This window comes from Labrus mixtus, chromosome 1 (assembly GCF_963584025.1).
Source record: "Labrus mixtus chromosome 1, fLabMix1.1, whole genome shotgun sequence".
Taxonomy (NCBI): domain Eukaryota; kingdom Metazoa; phylum Chordata; class Actinopteri; order Labriformes; family Labridae; genus Labrus; species Labrus mixtus.
This window is the reverse complement of record NC_083612.1, coordinates 29,015,717-29,039,448: the sequence shown is the minus strand read 5'-3', so window position 1 is coordinate 29,039,448 and position 23,732 is coordinate 29,015,717. Positions and strand designations below refer to the sequence as shown.

Here is a 23,732-nt window from a genome sequence, read left to right as displayed (position 1 = left end):
ATTATAACAGTTTGGCTATAATTGTTAAAAAAAAAAATCTGATTAGCATTCCTCCAGACTCAGTCATTTAATAACCTCTCTATAAACAAAATATATACACATCATGTTTTAACTACAGGTTAGCCTGTTCCCACATTTCATTAAACTTTGCTGCACAACCCCGAAGTGCAATACTAGTTGACAACTATCAAAGAAGGTGGACTATATTTTATTTAATGATTTATATACACTCTGCCTGTAATGTACATGTTTTTTCTTAAATATTATTATGTATTCTAACTGGGATTTTGTTCTGTTTGTATGTCTTTATATTTAATAACCACTCTGCCATATGAGCCCCCTATCACAAGTATTTCACACAATTGTACTTTCATAAACATCTTGACTCCTTAAACTTGACCCACATTTTATTTGTGAATTGTATTCCCTTCAGTCATGCTGTGCTTTAAGTTAGTCATAGAAAGTGATTAGAAACAACCAGCATGTGACATCACATTTGGAACCATCTATTGTTTTATTTTTTGAAGGTGACAACAGAAATGTACCAATATTGTTGATCAATACAGGCAGACAACAAAAACATTCAATTTCAACCATATAAAAAGTTTAAAAACACTAAAAGGCATCAAATTACAATGATTACATCCAAACATTACAGAGTGGCATTAGACATAATGAGCAATTTAAAAAAACTATACTTGGCGGCATTGTTCAATATTTATTTTAATTATGACCAGTTTGATCTAAGATGGCGAATACTTCAACCAGTGCAGAAAAAAAAGGTAGCTGTGCTGTGCTCATGTCTACAGCAGGACAGATTGTCAGAGATGATGTGCACATACAGATGATAAAAACCTAAAAACCCTTTTGGGCTATCTTTTGACTGACCTTGCTTTAAAATGCAAGGAAAAAGACATCACAAATCTTATTAAAATAAAAGAAACACCTGAAGTGAACAAGGGTGAGATGTGCTTAGAGACATAAATGTTGTCACACTCTCTGCCACATGAAAGAAGTTTAGGTTGCTCTTCAGTGGCTTTATGGTTTGTTTACTAAAGAAAACCACATACTGTGAGTTTGAGGGTAACAAGTTGACAAGTGAGCTTTAACAAGAGAGACTAAAGGGAGTTGAATGCAGATGCAGTTCCAGAGCAGGCAAGTTGAGTGTGTCGCCCTCTGGTGAATAAGTAATTGACCTTCAAGCTGAAAACCCTGAAAGAGAGAAACATTAAGAAACAGACTATAACACATATCCACCACACTCTTTAAGAGGTACAGGGGCTTAGATCTATGGGGCTTGAGCAAATACTTACATTCAAATGTATTTTATGACGTCACATGAGGGAAGTTACTCACAAAAGATTTGAAAAGTTTGATTCAACAACGTATGCAATATTTCAAGGAGATGTTTGTTGTCTTACCTTGGTGTTTATTTGGGAATCCCTGCCACAATCTCGGACTCAATGCCACAGTGATCAGATCCACGTAGGAATTTGAAGAACCCTGAAGACCAGAACAGTTCTCACATAAACTTGTAAAACAGATTTAGCTCAACAACAGCAATAACTGGCATGTACAGTATGTGTCTTAATGTAAAACAGCTGCTTAGTATATATATATATATATATAGTTCAAGGGGTTAAACATAGTGAGGTAATGAAGATTTATTGGTGCTAAGCCTGCCGCAGAAAAGCATTCATCCTAAAAGAACAAGAGACTGCAAATAAACAGTAGTAAACTAGTGTCAAATCAAATGTAATGGTTCTGGGGGCGCTAATAGCCTAGCGGTTATGACGCGTGCACTATATACAGAGGTACAGTCCTCTGTACCTCGAGCCTTTGCTGCATGTCACGGCCCCACATTTCCTGTTCCATCTCATAAAGGCAAAATGGCCCAAAAAAAAAAATGTAATGGTTCTCAAGCAAATGTTCTTTGTATAGTCCCAATTCACAACAAATGTGATCTCAAGACACTTTACAACAACAGCAGGTCTAGACTTTCTCACTTCTTGTTCATGTTTAGGTGCTGAAAATCCAAACTTGAGCATAAAGCATTGAGTAGCTGAAATGATAGAAAAGTATCATATCTTTTGAGCCAGCAGATTAATGGAGAGAAGTGTGACTTTTTAATATAAAGATTATGTTTGTCACACTTCAAAGCAACATTGGTTCAGCACAGACGACAGCTGAGGCTGTTGTAGAATTCAATAACATACAGTCTTTCACATATTCTGGTTGCTGTTAACAATAAGGAGTGATAATTGCTGTTTAGATTAAAAGGTCAAAGGGGTGTCTCTGCTCACCGTTATCACCCCAGTCAGTGTTCCAGGAGTTGGCACAGAGCCAGTAGGGGGTACCACCCTCCACCCCCCAGCCCAGGATCTTGATGGCGTGACCGCCAACAGCAGACCCAGAAACATGCTGATACACACCTGAACACAAGAAAAAGAAGGCAATGAACACAGTGGGGGAGGTCAGTGAGAGTTTTAAGTATGCATGAGAACATCAGAAACAACATTTTACAGAACACCGAGCAACCATTCAAAAATCAGCATTTAAGCTGAGCTCTTCAGTTTGAGAGTGTACGAGGGTTCAGTGAGGCATGGGCCTTCTTACCGGACTTATACAGCACAAAGTCTTCATAGACGGTGAATGCGCCCTCTACTGGGCCATTCTTCATGATCTCATGCTGAATCTGCTCCTCATCTGACTCCACAGTGTAAGACGTTTTACCTAAAACACACATTCTGTTAGGACACGTGTGTGCAGTTAAAGTTGTGTTAACTGACATGTGTTAGGTTAGTTTATGACAGATATACCATTTATAGCACAGATAAGGGGATTCATATGCCTTCATATGGTTCATTCATGCAACCAGATATTTAGTATTATGTAGAAAATAGTCTAGATTTAGTAATAAGTAATTCATTGGCCCGTTACAAGAAAGTGCTTGCTTAGACCAAATCCTTTCCGCACCATTACACGTTTAATACTTCTCTTCTGCCTCTCTCTCACCAAAGTGCTTGTCCTCTCTGTAGCTGGGAGTGTATCCAGCTTCACACTTTAAGGTGCACTGGGGTGTGTCTCCTCCCTCTCCGGAGCAGGATGGTCTGCTGCCGTTCACATGGTGCTCACAGGGGGCGATGGTGTAAGGACGACAACCTGTAGACAGATCATTAAGTTAGAACTGTAGGGGACACACTAAGATCACAGTGAAGGAGCAACTCTCACCGACGTGGGAGTCGTAAAGTCCTCCAGAGACAAGTCCCTGTTTGGTCCAGTAATCCCAGGCAGCTGAAGGGTAGCCGCCATTACACCTGGAAAGAGAAAGATGTTTTTCTTAATGTCCCATCAACATTGTTGTCCACATACAGGGTGCTAACAACAAACTGCACAAGGTTGTTAAACTAGGCAGCAAGATAACTGGGAAGCAAATGTACAGCATCTCTTTCCTGACAGACCGGTACACACTGAGCCATCAAGATCACAGCTGACCCTCTGCACCCCCTTTGGTCAGAGTATGAACTCTTGAATTCAGGGCGCAGGTACAGAATGCCCAGGATGAGGACTAAAAGAGGCATTACATCCTTCCGCGCAGTATTCAGCTGCGTAATAAGAGCTGATTATACGGGACGAACTTGGCACTCTGCACTTTATTTAACTTGCTGAAATCCCTCATTGAATCATGCAATGTTTTAGTGTGTTCTTATGTGCTGTCCTGTAAATGTTTGTTGGTATTGTGTTTTTTAATGCTCTCTGTGCAAGGAAAATTCCCCTAGGGGCAATAAAGGTTTCATTCATTATCAAACAAATCTTAAAAACACTTTTCACACACGTGTGCTTCTCACCCCATGCCACAGCTCTCGCAGCAGGTCAGAAGATCCTCTGAGGAGATTTCCACACTGACCTTGGCATTGCTGTGGATACACACACGGTCAGAGATGGCCTCTGCAGCGCCAAACGCCTGTGAGAAGGGAAAACCCAGGACAAGATCCATTTAATACAGCGCCCCAACGAAGCCCTGCCGCCTCACAAACAGTCACATCGTACCAGCGGGGACAACTCCTCCCCAACATTGCACCTCTAGCTTTATACAGAGATCGACGAGTGACAGAAGTGAAACAGTTCCTCATTGAACAGGTCGTGTTAAGGGGTCTAATGATATTTTCTAAAACCAGGATCTATGGTTGCAGATAGAATATGCATTTCAGACTGCAATGCCCTTTGAAGCAGGTGTGTAATTGGGGGCTGTTTACTGTGGAAATAAAATGGTGCATGATCCTTTGAACATGACCAAACACAAATCATAAACAAGATTTGTCACACCGTTTCTTCTTACTAAACATAAATCCTCAAACCATGCAGATAAATACGGACACATTTTTCAACAGTTTTTCCTCACCCAGCATGATCCACAGGAGCCCTGGTCTCTGATCTCCTTCAGGGTGGGACAGTTGGGCCACTGCTCTCTGGAGTCAAACTGTTGAGGCGGCTTCATGTCTCCAGTATACTGAACCCTGCAAAGCATAACAGTGTTAGAGTCAAATGTTACCGTGCGCAAAACTACAAGTATACATTTAGAAAGACTTGATGTACTTTTCCAGTCTGTATAGAGCAGGTGGAGTACCAGAGTTTTGCTCTCAAACACTGACAAAGACACTTTAGGGTTTTTAACAAATGTAAACATTGGCTGTTTATTCAGGAGACTTAAATGAAACACGCAGCATTAACACTCACATAACTGGCAGTTTAGGTCCCTTCAGCATTGTACCGCAGAGTCTCCTGACATAACTGTAGTCCACATTATGGAAGTTGTGACCAGCCTGAAGGTGAGGATGGACAGTCAGTCAAATAGAGATGCTTAAGGCACAGACAAAAAAAAAAAAAAAGAAAGGACAGAAGAAAACAAAAAGGTGATGAGAAAAAAGAAAAACAATCTCACCTTCCAGGTAGTGTTGAACTTGTTGATGTAGTTGACCATCTCACTGGACAGTGGTTTGAGGTGGGGTCTGGCCAGGCTCACAGACAAGCTGGCAGCCAATAACAGGAAGGCTGCACGCCACATTCTGCCTGCAAAACAAAAAGAGTCTCAATGTTTCATTGTGAGCTTAAATCCATTTCAGTTCACCTCTTAAGATGCATCTAAGCTATAGTTACCCTATTGTATAAAACTGATAGATGTTTTCTTTAAAATGTGTTTTTCCAACATTAGTGACAAGTTTTAAAAGCTGTGATATGTCACATGGTTTCAAGTTTCCAATCCTGAAACCAGGCTGACCTTGGAAAAAAAAAATGTTCAGACTAGGCCATATCACGCTGGTTACATCTGTAAGTGGAACATGCATGCACAGTGTACACAGAGAGCAGAGAAAACCTCTCCTCAGTCATGCTCGTAAGTTACCTTTCCAAACACAGTCAAACAAGTTAAGCAATTTTAAATAATATCTAGAAGGGGGCTTCAGACCTTTAATATACAGTGTAATATCAAAAAAAGAAGTGTTAGCAATCTAATAGAGAAGTGAGCTCATGATATGCAGGATGTTACAAGTCAATATAAAAACTCAATACCAGTGCAGACACTGTTCTTCCTTGTAAACCTCACAGGAGGAACTCCCATGCAGCGTCATACTCTTCCAAGATGGGTTTTATTTTGTGTGCTCAAGAGGGATTAGAAAGTACAATATTTAAATCGATCCTCAGTGACTACACTGGAATGCTGCCAATCAGATTCCTCTCTCTTGAAAAACAGCCGGTCTTGTTTCGCTCCTGAAAATCTGCATACCTGTTTATATCACAGAAAAACCAGAGGATAAACTATGAAAACACACGTGTGAAAATATGATTTCCAGTGAAACTTCCGTTAGTTTGAAAGCACATGACAGAGGTTAGGGAAACAACATGAGCAGGAAGTACAGTGAAGGAATAGAAAACAGAAAAGTCCCTTTTCAAAACAACATCTGTTCCCTGAAATGATTTGACAGACCCTTATCACTTAAGAGTCTTTAAGTGATAGCCTAACCAGGTTATTTTCAGTGCTCACCTTTCTTTAATACCATAAACACTTATTACAGCATGTCCTATTGAGTCTACTGCTAAGAAAACTCTAAAGAATGTACTTGTCTGGGTTAAAGACGTACTGTTCACAAATAGGTCATGTTTACTGGAGAGACTTATGTAGGCAGCAGCTGTTAAAGCACATTTGATCATTTTGTTCGTCATGCCAACAGGATTGTTTAAAAAAAAAAAAAAAAAAAAAAATCAGCTAAAGGAACATTTTAAATGACAGATTTTTTTTTTGCATTTAAGGAAGTGGTTACCAAGACTTAGCAAAAATGCAGAAACGATGATTTTGATGCAACTTTGGGAAGTGAAACATGGAACAGCACACTCTTTCTCCCCTCAAGAAATCTGCCTCAAGTCAATCACTTTCCACACAGTTGTCGTCAATAGTTGACAAAGGGCTCCGCAAACATGTTGAGTCAGAGTGGAGGGCTGTATGATCTGAATTTTGCAGTTCTATGCACGTCTGAAAGGTCAGGATGATGACTGTTTATTTCTGATGCTAAACGACAGTTTGTTAAAGAGCATCTAAAGGTTTAGGTGTTGTGATGTTTCCCCCCCTCGCGTGGGAGGTTTATGCTGAATAGAGTCAGTGGTGAAACCACAGAGACAAGTCAGAAAACTTCTTCCCCAACGCCTTTATGAGAAGAACCAGATGAACTTGTAAGACAAGACTTGAACATGTGGATTGAAAATAAAATATCACTTTTTATAAACACTGTATTGTAGGCAGGACAAAGGTATATCCTTAATCATTCCTGCTCATATTATACAATGTATCTCTTTACTGCCTGAACAAAAACATGGAGAAAAAGCAAAAATACTTAACAAATATAGTTTCCCATCTGAATAGCCTGAAAAACATACAAATGTAACACCTTTTATCTTAGATAACATAGTCCAGTAAGTTTAAAACTAAACAATATAAAAAGGTGGTAAGTTATCTCTGTTTATCTAGTGACTAAAGTAATTTATTCATCACTTTTCCAGGTTTACAGATTTTTATTCTTTAGATAGCCAGCCTAAAAAAAACACTTTCTTTTTCATCCCCTCTTTGCCACTGAAAGAATCAGTCCGAGGAAGAATCTGGACTGTTTTATATTTCATTATATGGATGTTTTAATCGCTGTTTCATTCTCAGGCTCTGATCCTCAGCTGTATCAGACATGTTTGTAACTAAATAAAACAAGTCTCGACCCCTCAGACCTTCCGTACAGTTTCGCAGAGGACTAAATGGCTGCCTACAGCTCAAATAACAATACTTTCACTTTCCGTGTTAATGTCAGTATTGTATTACATGTTATAAAATTAACTTCAGGTGCTAAGTTTAGTTTCAATCTTAAAATATGACGCTGTCTACACCACATTATATATATCATCTAATGTGTAAAGCCGACAGAGAGAGTGTGTTTTGGTAATCAGACCTGACTGTGTTTTTCAGCCACACCTGGTTTCAGACTGTTATCTTCTCACCTCTGAACATGAAGCTTTAAATGAGTCATGTGGTCAAAAAACAACCACCACCAATTAAGCTATTGTAACAAATAACTTCAACAGAGACAAAAAGAACAAAAAAGTCGATGTATTTCTAAAACATTAATTTAAAACACTTCGTACTCTCTGTTAATGTTGCTTGTTTATGTTAAAGTGTGACAGATGTAGCTGGCCTAACTCGTTAAGTAAACACTCTGTAAGTATCAGCTGACTAGCTTCTATAGTTGAGGAACAAGCTGTAGATACCTGTAGTTCGTTTTACAGCTTCTTGGTGTTAATGTCAAGAAATCTTCAGCTCCAGGTTTCCCCTCTCAGACTGTCTGTCGGTGATAAACAAAGTGTGTGGTTGTGAAACGGTCCTCCGCTGTTTTATTCCTTTCATACAATCACGTGAGCCGGTCACATGAATGTAGGTCATGTGACCGGCAGCCTGCTCCACTCTGTCACTCAGCTCTATGTCTGTCGACATACATCAAGCATGTCCTCTCGTAGACTAATTAACATCTAACACAACATAAGACGGGGGAGAAACCATAGGGAAAAACACATTATATGTGGTGAAACGGGACGCTGCAGTACTTCCACCTGACCGCTGGGTGGCGCGGAAACTTCCGCTCTCTCAAATGTCACCACTTCACCCACAACTTTCAGATAGACATCTATTGAATACATATTGTAGTGGCCAAAAAACTAAACAAATCTAAATAAACCAATATCAAACATAATCAAATGACCACTGATGCACCATGGGGATGTGATGTACGCAGGCAAAAGAAGTCCAATGTCCATGCAAGAGATCTGCAGGTTTTTTGGTGGTTTATTTGGTTCAAAAGAAAGCAAACAAAAGAACAAAGAACATCGTGTATCCTGCTGCCTCTCGCGCTGGTAAAAAAAAAACATAGGCCCACCCAGGTGCATGCTGGTCCTCTACCTGCCTCTTACTTTAAATAACCTCTGGTGCCCATAGTGTTACCCAAATACCTAACAAAAATACTAATGCAAAACTAAATTTACTAAACAAATAACTAGCAAAATAAAATATTACCCAAAATCTATTCTAAATAAAGAAAACGTGTAGAATATTACTTCCCTCACCCGTGTGTGAACGACCATTTCCTTTTTTTGTTTGCAATTCATTTCTGTTGCAAGGTGCCTGTCTTCCCTTAAGTTCTTTTTTTGAAACACCTGATCCTTGAACCTGCCTGCTCGTTGACTAATGTTGCTAACCAGGCTGCTTGTGTGTGTACCTGCCTCAGACTCACCTACCAGCTACATCCATGATTTGTCTGTCCTAATCTGCGTCTGGATCCCCTTGTAACCCATAGGAGCCATTGATTGATTTTTCTGTAGTTATGTTAAGGTAATTTGTGTGTTGGTTTATATATTTGGTGTTGTGTGTTATTGTTTATATCATTTATTTCAAGTTACATAGATATAGGTGGTAATATTGCATTGGTTTGCCTGTTCACCTTTTTTGTTATCATGTTATCATGAGTTGATTACATTCTCTATAAATACAAATTTAAACTATTTTTTTTAAGGATTCAAGTGATTCTGTTGGAGGCATTGCAGCCAAAACCTCAGCTCCTCAGCAGCTTTTGTTTTGTTTTGTGTAGTCTTCTACAACACCAAGGGGAGTAAGTGCGAGCATACATGGGCTTGGGCCCCTGGCCCCACATACTAATCACAAACCATGGCGATAATTACCAAAAGAATGTCAATTTAAGAAATCCACAAATTTGCTGCTCTTTACCCTCATGCAGAAGCAACAGCTGGGGCAAAAAACAAACAAAAAAACAATACCAAATTGCCAATTTCAGAGATCCAACTCCCTATAGGCTACATATTAAAATGGAAGGTCATGATGGCGTTTGTATTCTGAATAATTTGCTATCAGCAGGCTGGAGCGCTACATTTTTGGGGGGTCTACAATATCTCTCAAATACCTCAGAACAACTCATGCACAAAGGTCATTTGTCATATTGGATTATGAAAACTACTCAAACATGCAGTATATCCCAACAGACATGTGTAACTAGATGGATGCTGATGTAGTCTGTTGCAGTATCTGCCTGAGCATTCACTTTTTGTTTGTTATATTAATGGAAGAACAAACAATAAAATAATGTAAAAAATAAATGCTCTCGTTAATGATGCATGATGCTGAGTACTTTTTGAAAAAACAGTACATGGACAGAAATAAAGGAGAAAGTAACATGTGATTTATAACAGCCTGAAAGCTGTATTATGCTGTGGATCAGTGACCACAGAGAACATGCTGATTGTCAGGCTGCTTTCTCTTCCTATAATCAGTCTGTCATCTGACTCTCTAAATGATGACATGGCAAAAATACTTGAACCACAGCACACCAACTTTAATCATGATCAAACAAGTTTCACAGGAGCATATCCTCATTTTAGAGTGCAAGTAACAAAAACAATCTATTTCAGTATACATGAGAAAGTATACAAATTAACCAGTAACAGACAAGGCAGGTGTTTATTGTATCAGATAAAAAATATTATAAAACACAAAGATATTAAGAGTTGTGGAAGCTTTCATTTTGCTTAACTTCCTTCAGGGGAGAAAATAAACATTTTGTTAGATATATTTACATTTATAAATCTTTTTTTAAGATTTGTGATTAAATGATGATGTTGATTCTACAGATCACACGGTATCTTACAACACCAACATTTCAGCCAGTCGTATGTTGACATGGTGCAAAACTCTTAATACATAATCTATAAAATGACTTGACAATACACTTAAGTCTATTTAGTGTGCCAGCTCAGCACAGTGTACAGAAGAGCTGGAGGAATGCTTGTTTATACCTCTTTAGCAAGTTAATCTGGCATTAGACTGGAGTTACCAATGTACCACAACGACACTTACATTTTTGTTTTTCATACTTATCATCACTGTGTTCATGTATATCTATCTCTCTGAGGCTTATTAAAATATCTAATCGTAGCTAATGGTGAAAGACTAAATATATTTCAGTGAAATACGACCCAGCAGTCAGAGTTCTGATCATGATTAATGTCTTTATTTCGTACATCAATAGCACATTAAATAACTCTCTATTATCAAACACAGCTGCTCTGTGGAGATCCTCTCAGAGATGAGGTGATGCCAATGATAAACAAACGCTGCCCGAGACTCAGTGACGTTACACTCAATCAGCAAACTGATTTAAGTCCGCCAATGGAAATAACATGTGAAACTTCAGCACAAAACCCTGAAACACTGCACCGTTGTTGTTGACACATTTCACACTGAAAATGTGACCAAATAGAAATGAAGAAAGAAATGTAAAAAATACAAAAAGAGTGAAAATAGAAACACAATCATAGGCTATCATACACATCTTGTACACAGAGCAAAGCACATTGTTCTAATTTAAAGCAGCAGACACACACACACACACACACACTGAAGCTGTCTCTCTACAAGGCAAAGCGCTGATTCATGAAGATCAAGCCAAGGCATCAATGCAGTCTAAAGCGTGTGCATGGATTTTCTAAATCAGTGCAGTAAGATATATTTCATTAGCTGGCTTATTGCTTTTGCATACACACATCAACGCATGTTTGTGTTTACTATGGTAATATGTGCATGTAGTTACAGTTAGTGTTTTCTTTCTCTAAAGGAACAGATACAATTCTCTGGATGCATGTATGTGTGAGTTACATGCAGTGACTCTTATCTATCAGCAGGCTGTGAAAAATGGATAACAGTTCAATGTAGTTATATCCAACGAGAACTCTGATTTACACTCCTAGTTCTGCTCAGGTTTTATCAACAGACAGCAAAATAAATCAAAAATAATATAGCAGAGTTTAAGAAAAAAGAACTGTTGAACCATAAAACATTCTCTGGGTACAGTCAGGTCTAAACATTTAAATCAACAATATTAAGAACATAACATAATACTGGCATTGATCAAACATGAAACTCATAGCAGCACATTGAATCCAGGAATTCCCTTTATGCAACCTTTCTTTTCTCAGCCTCTGCCCCCGAGGTCCCACTGTGTTGTAGCTACATTATCAGAAGTGTTTCAAACTAACCAGGAAAGGTGCTCTGTGTGTTTTCTGCCTTACAGTGGACAGCTACATTTTTGCACTGTGACATTGAAAGATTATAGAACCGATTATTCACATTGAAGTTAGAAGGTGCAGCTGATGGCTTTAGAGGAAGAGACCAGAGTCCTTTTCATTTGTAACTTTTCATGTAAGACTGTCAAAGCTACATTTCCCAGAGCTAGCTTAAATGCTATCATGAGCTTGCTAGTTCTAGTTTTTTTAAATTATCTGGACACTTTGCAATTTTAAATTAATGAAGTGTCATAGCTTACAAGATAAACATAAGCAAATGTATGTTCACTGCAATGGATTGTCTGCATCAGGGGGTTGTTGCTTTATATCCAACAAAAGTACCATGTAACATTTAATGACACAAGTCAATCATCATATTGATATTGATCAAATAAACAGCGGAGCAAACAAGCAGTAAAACATTTTACCAACCTATAATTAGGCAGTGAGGCAGAATACCAAACTATAAAGCTTAAACTAAATTTGTTTTGGAAATACAATAAAGGGCACCATCAGACAGAAAGGATCTTAATTGGTAGCAAATTAGCTTAATTTTCATACAAGAACAGGTTTGTTACCATAGCAACTCACATAAACACTGCACAAAAATGACTCAGCTCCTACAGTAAGCAGCAGTGGTCAGTTTTATGGGCATTCATAATCGTATACTGTATCATATCATCATTCTTTCATAGTCTTTACTTCTTTAATAATTTAATAAAAAAACCTAAATTTGATTGTCGGAGACATGTTCATAAAGGTTCAATCATTTTTAAAGACATACAAACACACATGAATTATGTCCTACAGGAATAGTCTTTTTTTTTTATACCCTAAGACTAGATTTTTATTATCAACATTTAGCAAACATTTCATCTTTTCATCACGTCCCCTTACCATATTTTATATCTATGTTTTTTTTTGTTGGGGGGGCAACCTATGAGAATAAAATATTTGTTAAGGAAGTACAGTCTTGTATGTCTAACATTCTGTGTTTGTTAAGACATTCAACAATTCTTTGGGTCAACACAAAATCGTAAAAAAGAGAGCAATGAATATCAGATACGTGATCAATAAAACAGATAAAACAAAGTAATTAAAAAATAGATAAAAAAACAAACTTTAAAGAAATGAAATACATATCATTATTGAAAACACATCATAGTATTTATTTTTCTATATTGCCCATTTTCACTGTCAGATTTCATGTTTTCTCTTTGCGTATTCACAATAACGTCATGCTACAGGTGACTCCGGTGGCTGTAAATCAAGTTGAGTTGTTTCTGTGCTAAAGTTTTGACCGACTGAAATCAGTGCTGCTGAAAGTAGCAAAGGAATGTTTTCCATTTGATAACCTTTTTACTCTAACCTTTGCACCTTGTTGCTTGCTTATGTGACAAAGACAATCATATGAATGACTAGATTTGACAACAAGTGGTAAATAAGAAGTCTGTTTGTGTTTGTGTGTCAGTAATGTGTGTTAACGCAGACCGTGTTCTGCTGTACTCTACACACACAAGAACCTGACGGATTGATGAAGGACAAAACTCAACTATATTCAACATCATTTCAAGCAAGTGATACTGAATGATATCCATGACATTGAAGGTTTTAGGTATAATTTATGTAATCCATAACAGATTGTTAATCCCATTGTGTAACTCCGATCTCACCAGTTTTGATAAAGAGACAGGCATACTGTAGGTGAGGGATGTTAGAGGAGCTTGTGCTCAGCTGCCTGCAGACAGCATGTTTGATTATTGTAAACAAGTATAGTTGACTGCTTTTCTTAAAAAATAACTCTTCACCGAGTTCCAACGTCTTTCAGATTATTCCCTTGATTCCCATGGATACTTATGCTTTTGTTTTCTTAATGTTCTCATCATAATCAAATCATTCTTATGAAAGCTTAATGCACTGTCTGAATAAGCTGATTTTAAGTTTGTTTGTTGTCCGTTTTGAAAGTTTACAATTTCCAAGTGTAACTGGAAAGTGTAAGTGTATCAAAATTAAAATGATGCCCCACATAAATCCCCCCCCAGCAACCTTAATCTAATCTGCTGTAAATCACTATATGTACAGTAATGTATTGTAATGTCATGTACTATATGTAGAGAACATAATCTTGGTTTTAAGGTCTTAAAAAAATAGTTAGATACTGCCCACAGGATATTCATTTTAGCGTGTGAGGGGGTTGCAGGCAGGCGCCTCAACCCAACTGCCAAATCAGCAACAAGGATCTTCACTGACTTCCTATCAAAAAAGAATGACTAATATGTTAACTGGTATGTACAGCAGGGTGATAACTATCACTTTTGAGAATGATGGTGGTTTGCCACTGTGCTTCCCATGTTTTGCTAAATGAACCACTATATCTGTGTCAGGAGAAAACATAAATAATGATATACACTATATATCCTCTAAGTCTGACTTAAGCTTAGCAGAAAAGCCGCCTAGTTCCACACCAAGCCTTCTTTAAATAAGTAAATATTGGACTTGAGCTATATCCTTAGCTGAACAACTTAAAAAGACACAATTCCCCACCCTGTTGTTCCTTTCACCTACCCCGACCTCCTCACACCATCCTCTCTCTGGTGCCCACAAACTGCACCATCTGTTTGCGAGCGTGTGAGATGACCGGAGTGAGTGGAACTATGGGAGTGCTGGGGGTCGTTGCTCCTGGAGTGGTACCACCAGGAGTCAAAGCCCCGGGAGTCGAAGCTGCGGGTGTAGAAGCAGCAGATGCAGAAGCTGCAGGCGTAGAAGCCACAGGTGTGGACGCACTAGGGGATCCTCCTGGAGTGGGGCCTGGTGTTGTACCAGGTGTGGCAGGAATGATGACCACAGGGCCCAGGCTTGGACTTTCAGATCGGGGCTCCAGACGCGGGGTGGAGGTGACAAAACGAGCCTCCCTGATGCGGTAGGGACTTCTGTAGGTGGAGATGGGTGACAACTCAGAGCCCCAGCCAAGATAGCTCCCACTGGAGGGAGATTGTGCTTCCGCGCTGAAGTACAAAGTGGTGCTGGACTCTCCAGGGATCGATAGTTTCTTCTCAGGGGAACCAATCAGGAGAGGGGATCGCCGCTCTGGTGACCAGGCGGGGGTCTTGATGTCCAGAGAGCACACGGACGACGAGGCTTCGGTCAGCGTCGCAGCCTGGCTGTCGATATGACGGAGGCTCCCTAGGCATGGTGATGAAGGCGTTGGTGAGCCATAAGCAGCACTCTGATACTCCTCATCACCTTTAGAAAAGACATAAGATTGCATTAAAATGTGTTCATACAAGGTTTGTCTTGAATGTTGGTGAATTTCTAGGACTAGGAAGAATGTATTACATCATGAAAATGTTTGCATTAAATATTTGTTTCAACTTGTCTTTTGCTACTTCTGATATTATAACTAAATGAACATCCATGCCAGTCTCAGGAAAAAAACCTGTATGTTGAATGTGGTTAAGTGATATCCTAATTCTAAGATTGACAATATAACATTATTATGATGATAATTCAGTTTGAATGAGGGTTTAAAATGTTAAGTCTTACCAGACAAATGAGCTAAAACATTTCCAATGAGTAAAAACATTGGAGTGGAACTTCTCGCTTCTGTTCTTATCTGTTCTAACCAACAAGCCATTGAGTTGGTTTCACAGAAAACAGTATTCCTTCAACACCAGATATTCTTCATGCATACTTGTAGATTTGCTGCTGATGTAGATACACCTCCAGTAAGACCACATCATATCCATCCACTTTGCCAAACATTCACATGACTACTTGTATGTGAAAGGTTAATAAATACAGCCCACAGAAAAATATCACCTGACTGCAGTTCTGCTCAGCTTCACAGACCTTTACACTTCTTTCAGGTCAATGTTCGGCTTGTTGGACCTATGCTCACTCTCACTGCAGAACTATCTGTTTTTATTTTAAAAAAGGCTTAAAGTAAAGTACTGTTTGATACCTGGCCAGGACCAAACATAAGCTGGGAAACACAATGAGGATATAAGCAGCTCAAAATTAGATATTTCCCTAAGGAGTGGAAAACAAAAAATGAGCTGAAAGACTGAAAATTGTGCTTACATTTGTCAGGTAGGAGGGAAAACAACGACACAAAAGTGAAGTAATTTAAAGAGCCTTGAACCTGCATTCTTCAACCTGCAGCGTTAACACCCTGTCAACTAAATAAAGATGATTCTGGCTCCAAAAAAAGTGGAGCCAAAAAAGTGCAAAAACCAAAAGGCCAAATTCAATGCTTTCAAACTTAAGTCTTGCAGTATTTTTTGTGTCTTTTTGTGCTAAATGTTTGAGGATGCACTCTAACAGGCTTCAGTGATTATCAGGACATTGAACCTTTTTCCTCTGACAGTGGAGCTGACAGTGAAGCTGACAGTGAGGCTGACAGTGGAGCGCTGCACTCGTCTTCGGCGCTCTCTTCAGGAATGACCTCCTGGAACGGGATGATCTCTGGAAACCTCCTCATGTCCTGGATTGTCGTGGGCGGAGCTCTTCTCACTGGTCGGGCTACGACAGTGCTGGGAGCTGGCTGTGGAGGCTGGACCACCTCCTGTACCTGGAGACAGAGAGAGTCTGAGACTCAGACTGAAGATAGACAAACTCAGTATTCAGCATTATGAACATACATGACCTTTCCCGTTGACAACCTGATGGCTGAGCATACATAAATAAAGATCTTGAGGTCGCTGTGTAGAGTTTTTTAGTTTAAAACGTTTAATATATCTGGTGAAAATGTAGTGCAGTTGATGTGTCAGCTGACTCATGTGTCTCCGTTTTAGAGTCCTACAATTAGTGGTTTTGAGCTCAAATTAACTTTATTCTTAATTCAAATTAAATCAGTACATTGAGGGGGTTTTTTTTATTTAAAAAGGCTCTTACCTGTGGAACCTGGGTCACCTGTGGTGGAGCTGGTGGAGCTGGTTGTGAGATCCGAGGAGCAGGCAGTTGAACTGGTGGGATCTGACAAATCACATCACAAATAACAGTTAGATCCATTTAATGTCATCTTAAAAAAAATAGTAGGCCAAAAGGAACGCAATTAACCTGAGGGAAATGAATTTCATCAGGGGAGTGGACTTCTTCCGAAAGACCCATCAGTCCCGCCAGACCCCCTTCACCATAGGCAGACCAGATGCTAGCTACGTTTCCCGTCTTCAGGGCCAAGCGAATCAGCAGCCAGTGGTGATGTTTCCAGCCCTCCCATTGGATAGGGAGATCCATTAAGGTCCCGCCCCCTGAGGGATAAACACCAATGTTTATTTTTCATAGATAGATAGATAGATGGATAGATAGATGGATAGATAGATGGATGGATAGATAGATAGATAGATAGATGGATAGATAGATAGATGGATAGATAGATGGATAGATAGATGGATGGATAGATAGATAGATAGATAGATGGATAGATAGATAGATAGATAGATAGATGGATAGATAGATAGATGGATAGATAGATGGATGGATAGATAGATAGATAGATAGATGGATAGATAGATGGATGGATAGATAGATGGATGGATAGATAGATGGATAGATAGATAGATGGATAGATAGATGGATAGATAGGTAGATAACAAACCAGACAGTGTTGCATGGCGATGGAAAGAGGGTGTGACTTTCTCCTCCAATGAGAGTGTAGATCCTCGCTCCATGCAGGCTCCACCTATTCCCCTATGGCGAATACTTTGAAAAATCTCGAAAGACTTAGGGTGGAGGAAACGATAGTACAGCACCAACGCTATCAAACCTGGACAGAGAGAGAGAGAGAGAGGGGGGGGGGGGGGCAGGTAAATAAGGAATCTACAACTGACAACACCATCAGCCCCAGCTGTACTTTATGTTTAGTGTGAAGAACCAATTATTAGCCTCTAGACTATGCCGTCTCTTTGTTGAACAAAACCTTCTCAACAGCATGTTAGCCATATCAGTGAGAGCATGTTAGCATGCTAATATTAGCGTGTTAACATGACTGTATATCTGTATGCAATGTAACGTTGTGTTCCTTACCAATGAGGAAGCTACAGAAGACAGCAGCTGGGATCCCCACTGTATCCCAGGACACCATGGTGAACAACCACGAGGACGCCAGGAGAAGAAAAGCGTTTTCTAAGAACATGGCCTGAAAAAGAATGAAAAGAAACAGAGACAGATGTTCTCTTTTTCTGACACTTAAAATAAATCTAACATTTAAATGTTAGCCTTAATGTTTTTCTATTTATCTGGCTGTAATTCAATTATCACATTGACTGATCTGTTGCAATATAATAGCCAAAGATGTTTCATTTGGTAGAAACGTTCATAATAATACTACATGAGTACATATTACGACAGAATGACACCTCCTGAGCCCTGAGTTATCAGGATGCATGAGCCTGAAGTAACACAAAACAAACAAATGTTCAATGATTTTTTTGAATAGTCAGTAAATCATTCATTAATGTCTATTTGACTTAGGTTCACATTTGCACAGGTAAAACATTTCTGGGATAAAAATAAGTTGCGGGGGGGACTGGTCTTCAAAATTACTAATTTGTTAGACTGTGTATCTTTAGTCTCATCTGAACTTGTTCTTGAATTCAATACAATATTTGTTTATTTTTGTGTGACCTCTGCCTTTCAGACTTTAACCGACCTCAGAGACACACACATACCAGGTAGAATCCTGCCATGCGGTATCTGGATTGACCGTACTTCACATTCAGGAAAAGGAAGATGTGAACGGCTCCCAGGACCAGGTTGAAGAGTCTCCATCGACTTGTTGAGCGTATGATGTCAGTCTGCTGGGATACCATCCAGAAAGTTGCTCCCAGCCAGTGCACACCTGACACACAATCACATACCACAAAGTCATTATACAGCCCTTAATACAAAAATAACTAAAATGTGTTTAGCTTAATAAAACTCTCCATCCATTAAAAATATATAGTTAGAGATGAATATCATATCTAATCTCACCAATGACTCCCAGGATCCATTGTTTGAAGATTCGTGTGAAGAGCATGAGAATGGCAAATCGAGATCCCAACATACCAACCTGTGAAAAGACAAAATACACATGTAACATGAACAAAAGCCAAAACAAACATGGCATTTCAAACACTTTATACCATATCATTAAAATTGTTATATTGATAGTGCACGTTGTACATTACAGAAGAGGAGTAGGGCCACTGAAACTTTGTTTTTGGTTCTGACTAATGCTAGATTAAAGTCAGAATTCTCTCTTTTTTTCTCAGAATTCAGACTTTTTTTTCCGGAGCCAGAATTCTGAGATTAAAGTCAGAATCCTAAAAAAAAAAGTCAGAACCAAAAACTTTTTTTTCAGTGGCCCTAATCCTCTTACGCAGTACATAGTGAGAAATGTAGGTTTGTTTAAACGTGCCCACCCTCCACAGCAGTCGACAGAGGATGGCAGCGGGGGTCATTTGTAGATGCCCTGGTCTGATGAGTGAGCAGGCTCTGGCATAGAGGACCAAGGCCCAGGCCAGAGATAATAAACATACCACAAAACACACTGAAGCTGCAGAGGGGAGAGAGGGAAATACATGTCAACACCTAGATACACTGCTACATACAAAATTAAGGAGCAAGGCAACATTGGAAACACATTGGAAATAAAAAAAAAAAAAGTTGGATGGTCACTTATGTGCCAAAACAGTTCTTAAAGCTGATCTGGAGAACTTTTTTTTCTAGCAAACATCTGCTTATTACCATGTGTGGCTGTTATGGAGCAACATCCGCATTCATTAAAGACGTTTTCACATATGCACTCCGGATAATATCTAGATAATTGCAGGAGGACCGCGCTGGAGATTCTCCCGACATAGTCGTTCACATATGCTCCTCACAGCGGGGGACTATCGCTGTCAGAGGGGAGGGGGGGGGATTTCCTGAGGTAAGACGTGACGTAAATAAACAACACGGAAGTAGCGGATGAAGCAACAGAGTCCACTACACGATGTTATAATGAGAATATTTGCCTTTATATCAATGCTATGTGTAATCCAAACACATACATCAAACATCCACAAAAGAGTAGAGAACAACATACTGACGAACAGAAAACAGAATGCAGCAGTTTAATTACGTGCACGGAGATCGTAGTGGGCGCGTGCAGACACTTTAGGCAGTCACTATATAAACGTCACTCGGGTCCCATTGGCTCGAATTGAAATCTCCGGAGTATATGCTGCCGCTTTCATACATCAGCTCCACTCTGACTTTCTGCGGATAAAATACTAGGGGTCTGGCCTCGTGGCCCTAACATACATACACTCTCTGTGTTCCATATTGAGCTTCTCCGTACCTGGAGACTTGATCCCTATGTCAGTACAGATGAGCACATAGGTTTGCAGAAGAGTCTGAGGCAGGGTGACCACCAAGGCTTCAAACAGACGCAAGGCGGACACATCGGCCTGCTGCATGATCTCCCCATACACATCTTCATCTGGCAGACATATACACTCCCACAACCTGTGAGGGATGGAGATGGAGAGCACCAAAGAGGAAGAGTACACTATTACAATCCTCATCACGACTATCTGAAATAAATATCATTAAACATTAACAGATTTATATTGTTATTCTCCAACCCAACCATTATTGTTGTTACTGGTGGTCTGGACATTATTGATCTTCAACCAATTAAAGCAGTTTGCGCTCTTGTAATGCTAAGTGTAGGAAGCTCAAATACTATTCTCAAGTCAGTCCTGCTGTTTTCCAGGTAGTTTGTCGAATTGCATAGCTGATCATTTCTTCCTTTCTACAATGGTCAGCAAGTTACAGGACAAATGTACAATTAAAATCAGGGGGAACAACAAATAGTCCATAATTCAAATGATAATTTATGGCTAGCTCATTAGCCACCTTCAGACAACATTCAATATTAGCAATCAAGCACTTCCTAGCTTAAGGATATAGTAATGGCTAGGAAGTGTGGTGAATGCTTAAAAGGTTGCTGTAAAACGGGAGCTAATGGGTTATTACATTTTTAGTTTTAATCTGAAATACAGCTTGAAGATGTTATGGATTTTCATCATTGTGTATATTCCAGTTTCTGATCAAATTATAACCGTGGAAAGGATAATGATTGTTCCGATTTCCCATGTTCTTACCACTTACAGCTTAAGACACACGGAAAAATTAAAGCATGACGTCAGAGGAAAATGGCCACCATGTGAATAAGTACATTTAATCCTCCCCTTTTCATATCTCTATCACACATAAAGTTGTCTCACCTTTTGAAGATACCAAGGTGTAGTATGTGTGTCCAGGTGAGAGACTTCCTGCGGATGCGTCCATCTGACAGGTACCACAAGTAACTGAGCCACTGAGGACCCCAACCTGAGAAACACACAGAATTAACCATGGATATCAATCAGTCCATCTCTCCATCTCTGTATCTTTGTGACTGTTTCTATTGTTTCTCTCACCTGGCAGCAGGAACAGCGCAGTGAAGCCTGCAAGATGGGCATAGCAGTAGTTGTGACCCGTCCACAGATAGTACACAAAGCAGTAGATCACTGTGGATAGATGGAAAACAAATGTATACAAACAGACACATACAAATACTTACGAACACATTTATAATCATGTATAATGTTAGATGTCAGAGATGTATTTGTGATGCTAATGAACACCTGAATCTTTCTCAAAACACATGGACAGGTAACTACAGTATATACTATACAATCAAATTAACTTTTTAATTCTTTGCATCTTTTCAGGCAGCGATAGTTAGGCTACTTGTCATTAAGCTGTTTAAAATTCTGCACACAAAATGTAGTATCCCTTAAAGAATGATGCATATTGACAGAATATACTGATCATTAAAATACCTTCACTACATCCAGTAGCGACATAAAAATGCTTTTGACATGTTAATGTATAATTGAAAAAAATCAAATATAAAAAGCCTAAAATATATAATAAACCTGAAAAGAGTATTTCTGCTGTATAATAGGTACACATTAATTTGTTATATATTTACTTTTGATACTTTAAGAACAAGTAGCCTAATATGTAAGTGTTATAAACAAACATAAAGTAACATTTCGATCAGTTAGGGCCTACATGATAAATCTTTTAAGACTCAGGTATTTCATTGACTTCTTCTACACCTTGGGAAGTAAAACTAAGTGTATTGGGAGAACACCACCATCACCATCAAATGTTTCAGGTGTATAAAATAAGCCCCATAGCCTGTTACAGGTTTCCATGTCCTGGAATAGCTAAGGACAGACAGGCAGCGTTTACCATGATACTGCATAGTGTGCTGTATTGTTTACATCAGGACTCAAAATAGCAGATGACCAGAAGTGTGTCATTTTTCGAGTATCCACACTTTTTTCTCACATGACCTCTGCTCTTCCCTCCATCCCTCAAGCCTGGTTTTATCAACAACAACGCTGCTAATGTCTCCTCTCCCTCTCTCCATTTCACGCAGCTAGAGGCCCTGCAGCTCTGCCTCCATCCCTGCAGCTCTGTAATCTGAACCATTAGAACTGCAAAACGGGCGGGCTGTCCGGGCAGAGTAGGCCCCCATCCCGGGGTACGCCCATCCCCTCGTCCATTCATGCACCTCCAAGAAAAAGAGCGCGCTTGAAGATTACAGCATAGCTCTGCTTTGTTTTTAAATCAGGTACCCTTACACAAAAATAAGAATATCGCAGTTAAAAGGAATTTGAAAAACTCTTGCATGAGTCCGCAGTTTTGCTGCATACTTGTTTCATAACATGCAGGCAGCGAGCAAAAAATAGGAAAAAGGCGCAGTAGTGCTGACTGCAGACTCTATTATTCATGACAACAGAGCGCAGACAGCCGCTGAAGTGGAGAGCAATGCACAACTTTGTATGTAGTTGTATGTTGCGTTACGATAGATGTTCTCACAGAGCAACGTGACGTTAAAAAAAAACCACTGACTCATTAGGAAGCATCCCTCTCCTGTAGTCCTTACACGCAGTGCATCCATATACTGTAGTCCGTACTGCACGCACACGCCAATAAAGTAAAATAACACATCTCACCAGAGGACAAACTAGCACATCATCAAAATCGTGTTCACTATGTGGGTGTAGGGTCTATGTGTGCATATGTGTCTGTAGGTGTCCCAGGCAGGACTCACCTGCCGTCCTCTCCGCCACCACGAGAAATGCGGTAAAGACGAAGACGCACACTTGGCAGCATGGCATGCAGGCGCCGCCGTTTCCCGGGGCGGCTGAGTAGTCTCTCATGGTGGGTGAAGACCTTTACTGAAGACTGATTGTGATAACACTATGTTAGTCTGTAGGCCGGGTTTGTCCTGGTCCCGTGTGCTCGGGAGTTGGTCCAGCTGCGGCAGACTGCTCTCTCTCTCCTCCGTGTCCCCCCTCCTGACAACCCCGCCCGTCCCGTTAAAGAGATAGCACAGCAGACAGACAAGCACCTGAGATAGACATCTTAGGAAAGCAAAATGCTTCTATCATGTAGACTACTTATAAGCTAAGACAAGTCTGATCTGAAAGACAGGCGTATGCCAATGTGGTTCCAAAGAAGCCAAATAGATATGTGTGTTTAATAGTCGTTTATCTTTATTGTCTCTCACTGACTGCTGTACACTTTGTTGTTCTGACAGACCTGTTTTCTACGGAAGACTATAAGGGGCCACTGTAAAACATTTTTTTTTTAGTTTTGACATTTTTTGACTCTCAAAATGATGGGTAAAAAACAAACACATTTCTTGGGTACTCTAGTGGATAACCCATCTGAAAAGTTGTGATCGGGTAGAATGAATCAAAACAGAATGTGATGATTTGCACAAACCCATAGCCTATTTGATTCAAAATAGCTCAACTAGAACATGTCAAATGTTGAAACTGACTAATGTCATTGTTTTCGGATAATTACAAGCCCATTTTGAATTTGATTCCGACAACATGTTTAAAAAAAGTTGGGATAGTGGCAACAAAAAACACTTAAAAGATATTGTGAAATGTGAAAAAAAAAAAAAAAAAGAAAACACTTGATTAAACATCTATAGGGTTAACTGGCAACAGGTTTTTAACGTTATTGGTTGTAAAAAA

At 39.5% G+C, this 23,732-nt stretch overlaps 2 protein-coding genes across 3 annotated transcripts; both read right to left on the bottom strand.

Annotated features, from left to right (window-relative positions):
- Positions 1-485: 485 nt before the first annotated feature.
- On the bottom strand, positions 486-7,958 carry ctsba (cathepsin Ba). The gene is made up of 11 exons (XM_061041078.1): positions 7,801-7,958; positions 4,943-5,070; positions 4,738-4,823; positions 4,403-4,517; positions 3,849-3,964; positions 3,232-3,317; positions 3,016-3,162; positions 2,617-2,733; positions 2,304-2,432; positions 1,422-1,503; positions 486-1,212 (listed from the first exon to the last, which is right to left on the bottom strand). The coding sequence occupies exons 2-10, from the start codon at positions 5,063-5,065 to the stop codon at positions 1,430-1,432; spliced, it is 993 nt and encodes a 330-aa protein (XP_060897061.1). The 5' UTR covers positions 5,066-5,070; positions 7,801-7,958; the 3' UTR covers positions 486-1,212; positions 1,422-1,429.
- A 6,047-nt stretch (positions 7,959-14,005) lies between these two features.
- xkr5b (XK related 5b) lies at positions 14,006-23,049 on the bottom strand. Of its 2 annotated transcripts, none has more exons than XM_061041076.1 (13): positions 22,796-23,049; positions 21,105-21,194; positions 20,910-21,015; positions 19,979-20,145; positions 19,059-19,192; positions 18,628-18,706; positions 18,324-18,493; positions 17,680-17,791; positions 17,252-17,419; positions 16,714-16,904; positions 16,549-16,629; positions 16,006-16,207; positions 14,006-14,898 (listed from the first exon to the last, which is right to left on the bottom strand). In XM_061041076.1, exons 1-13 carry the CDS (start codon positions 22,902-22,904, stop codon positions 14,231-14,233), a joined length of 2,277 nt encoding a protein of 758 aa, XP_060897059.1. In that variant the 5' UTR covers positions 22,905-23,049; the 3' UTR covers positions 14,006-14,230. The 2 variants fall into 2 exon arrangements, with proteins under 2 accessions (XP_060897059.1, XP_060897057.1); XM_061041074.1 differs by having other exon boundaries at positions 16,006-16,225; positions 22,796-23,047.
- Between the last annotated feature and the right edge of the window lie 683 nt (positions 23,050-23,732).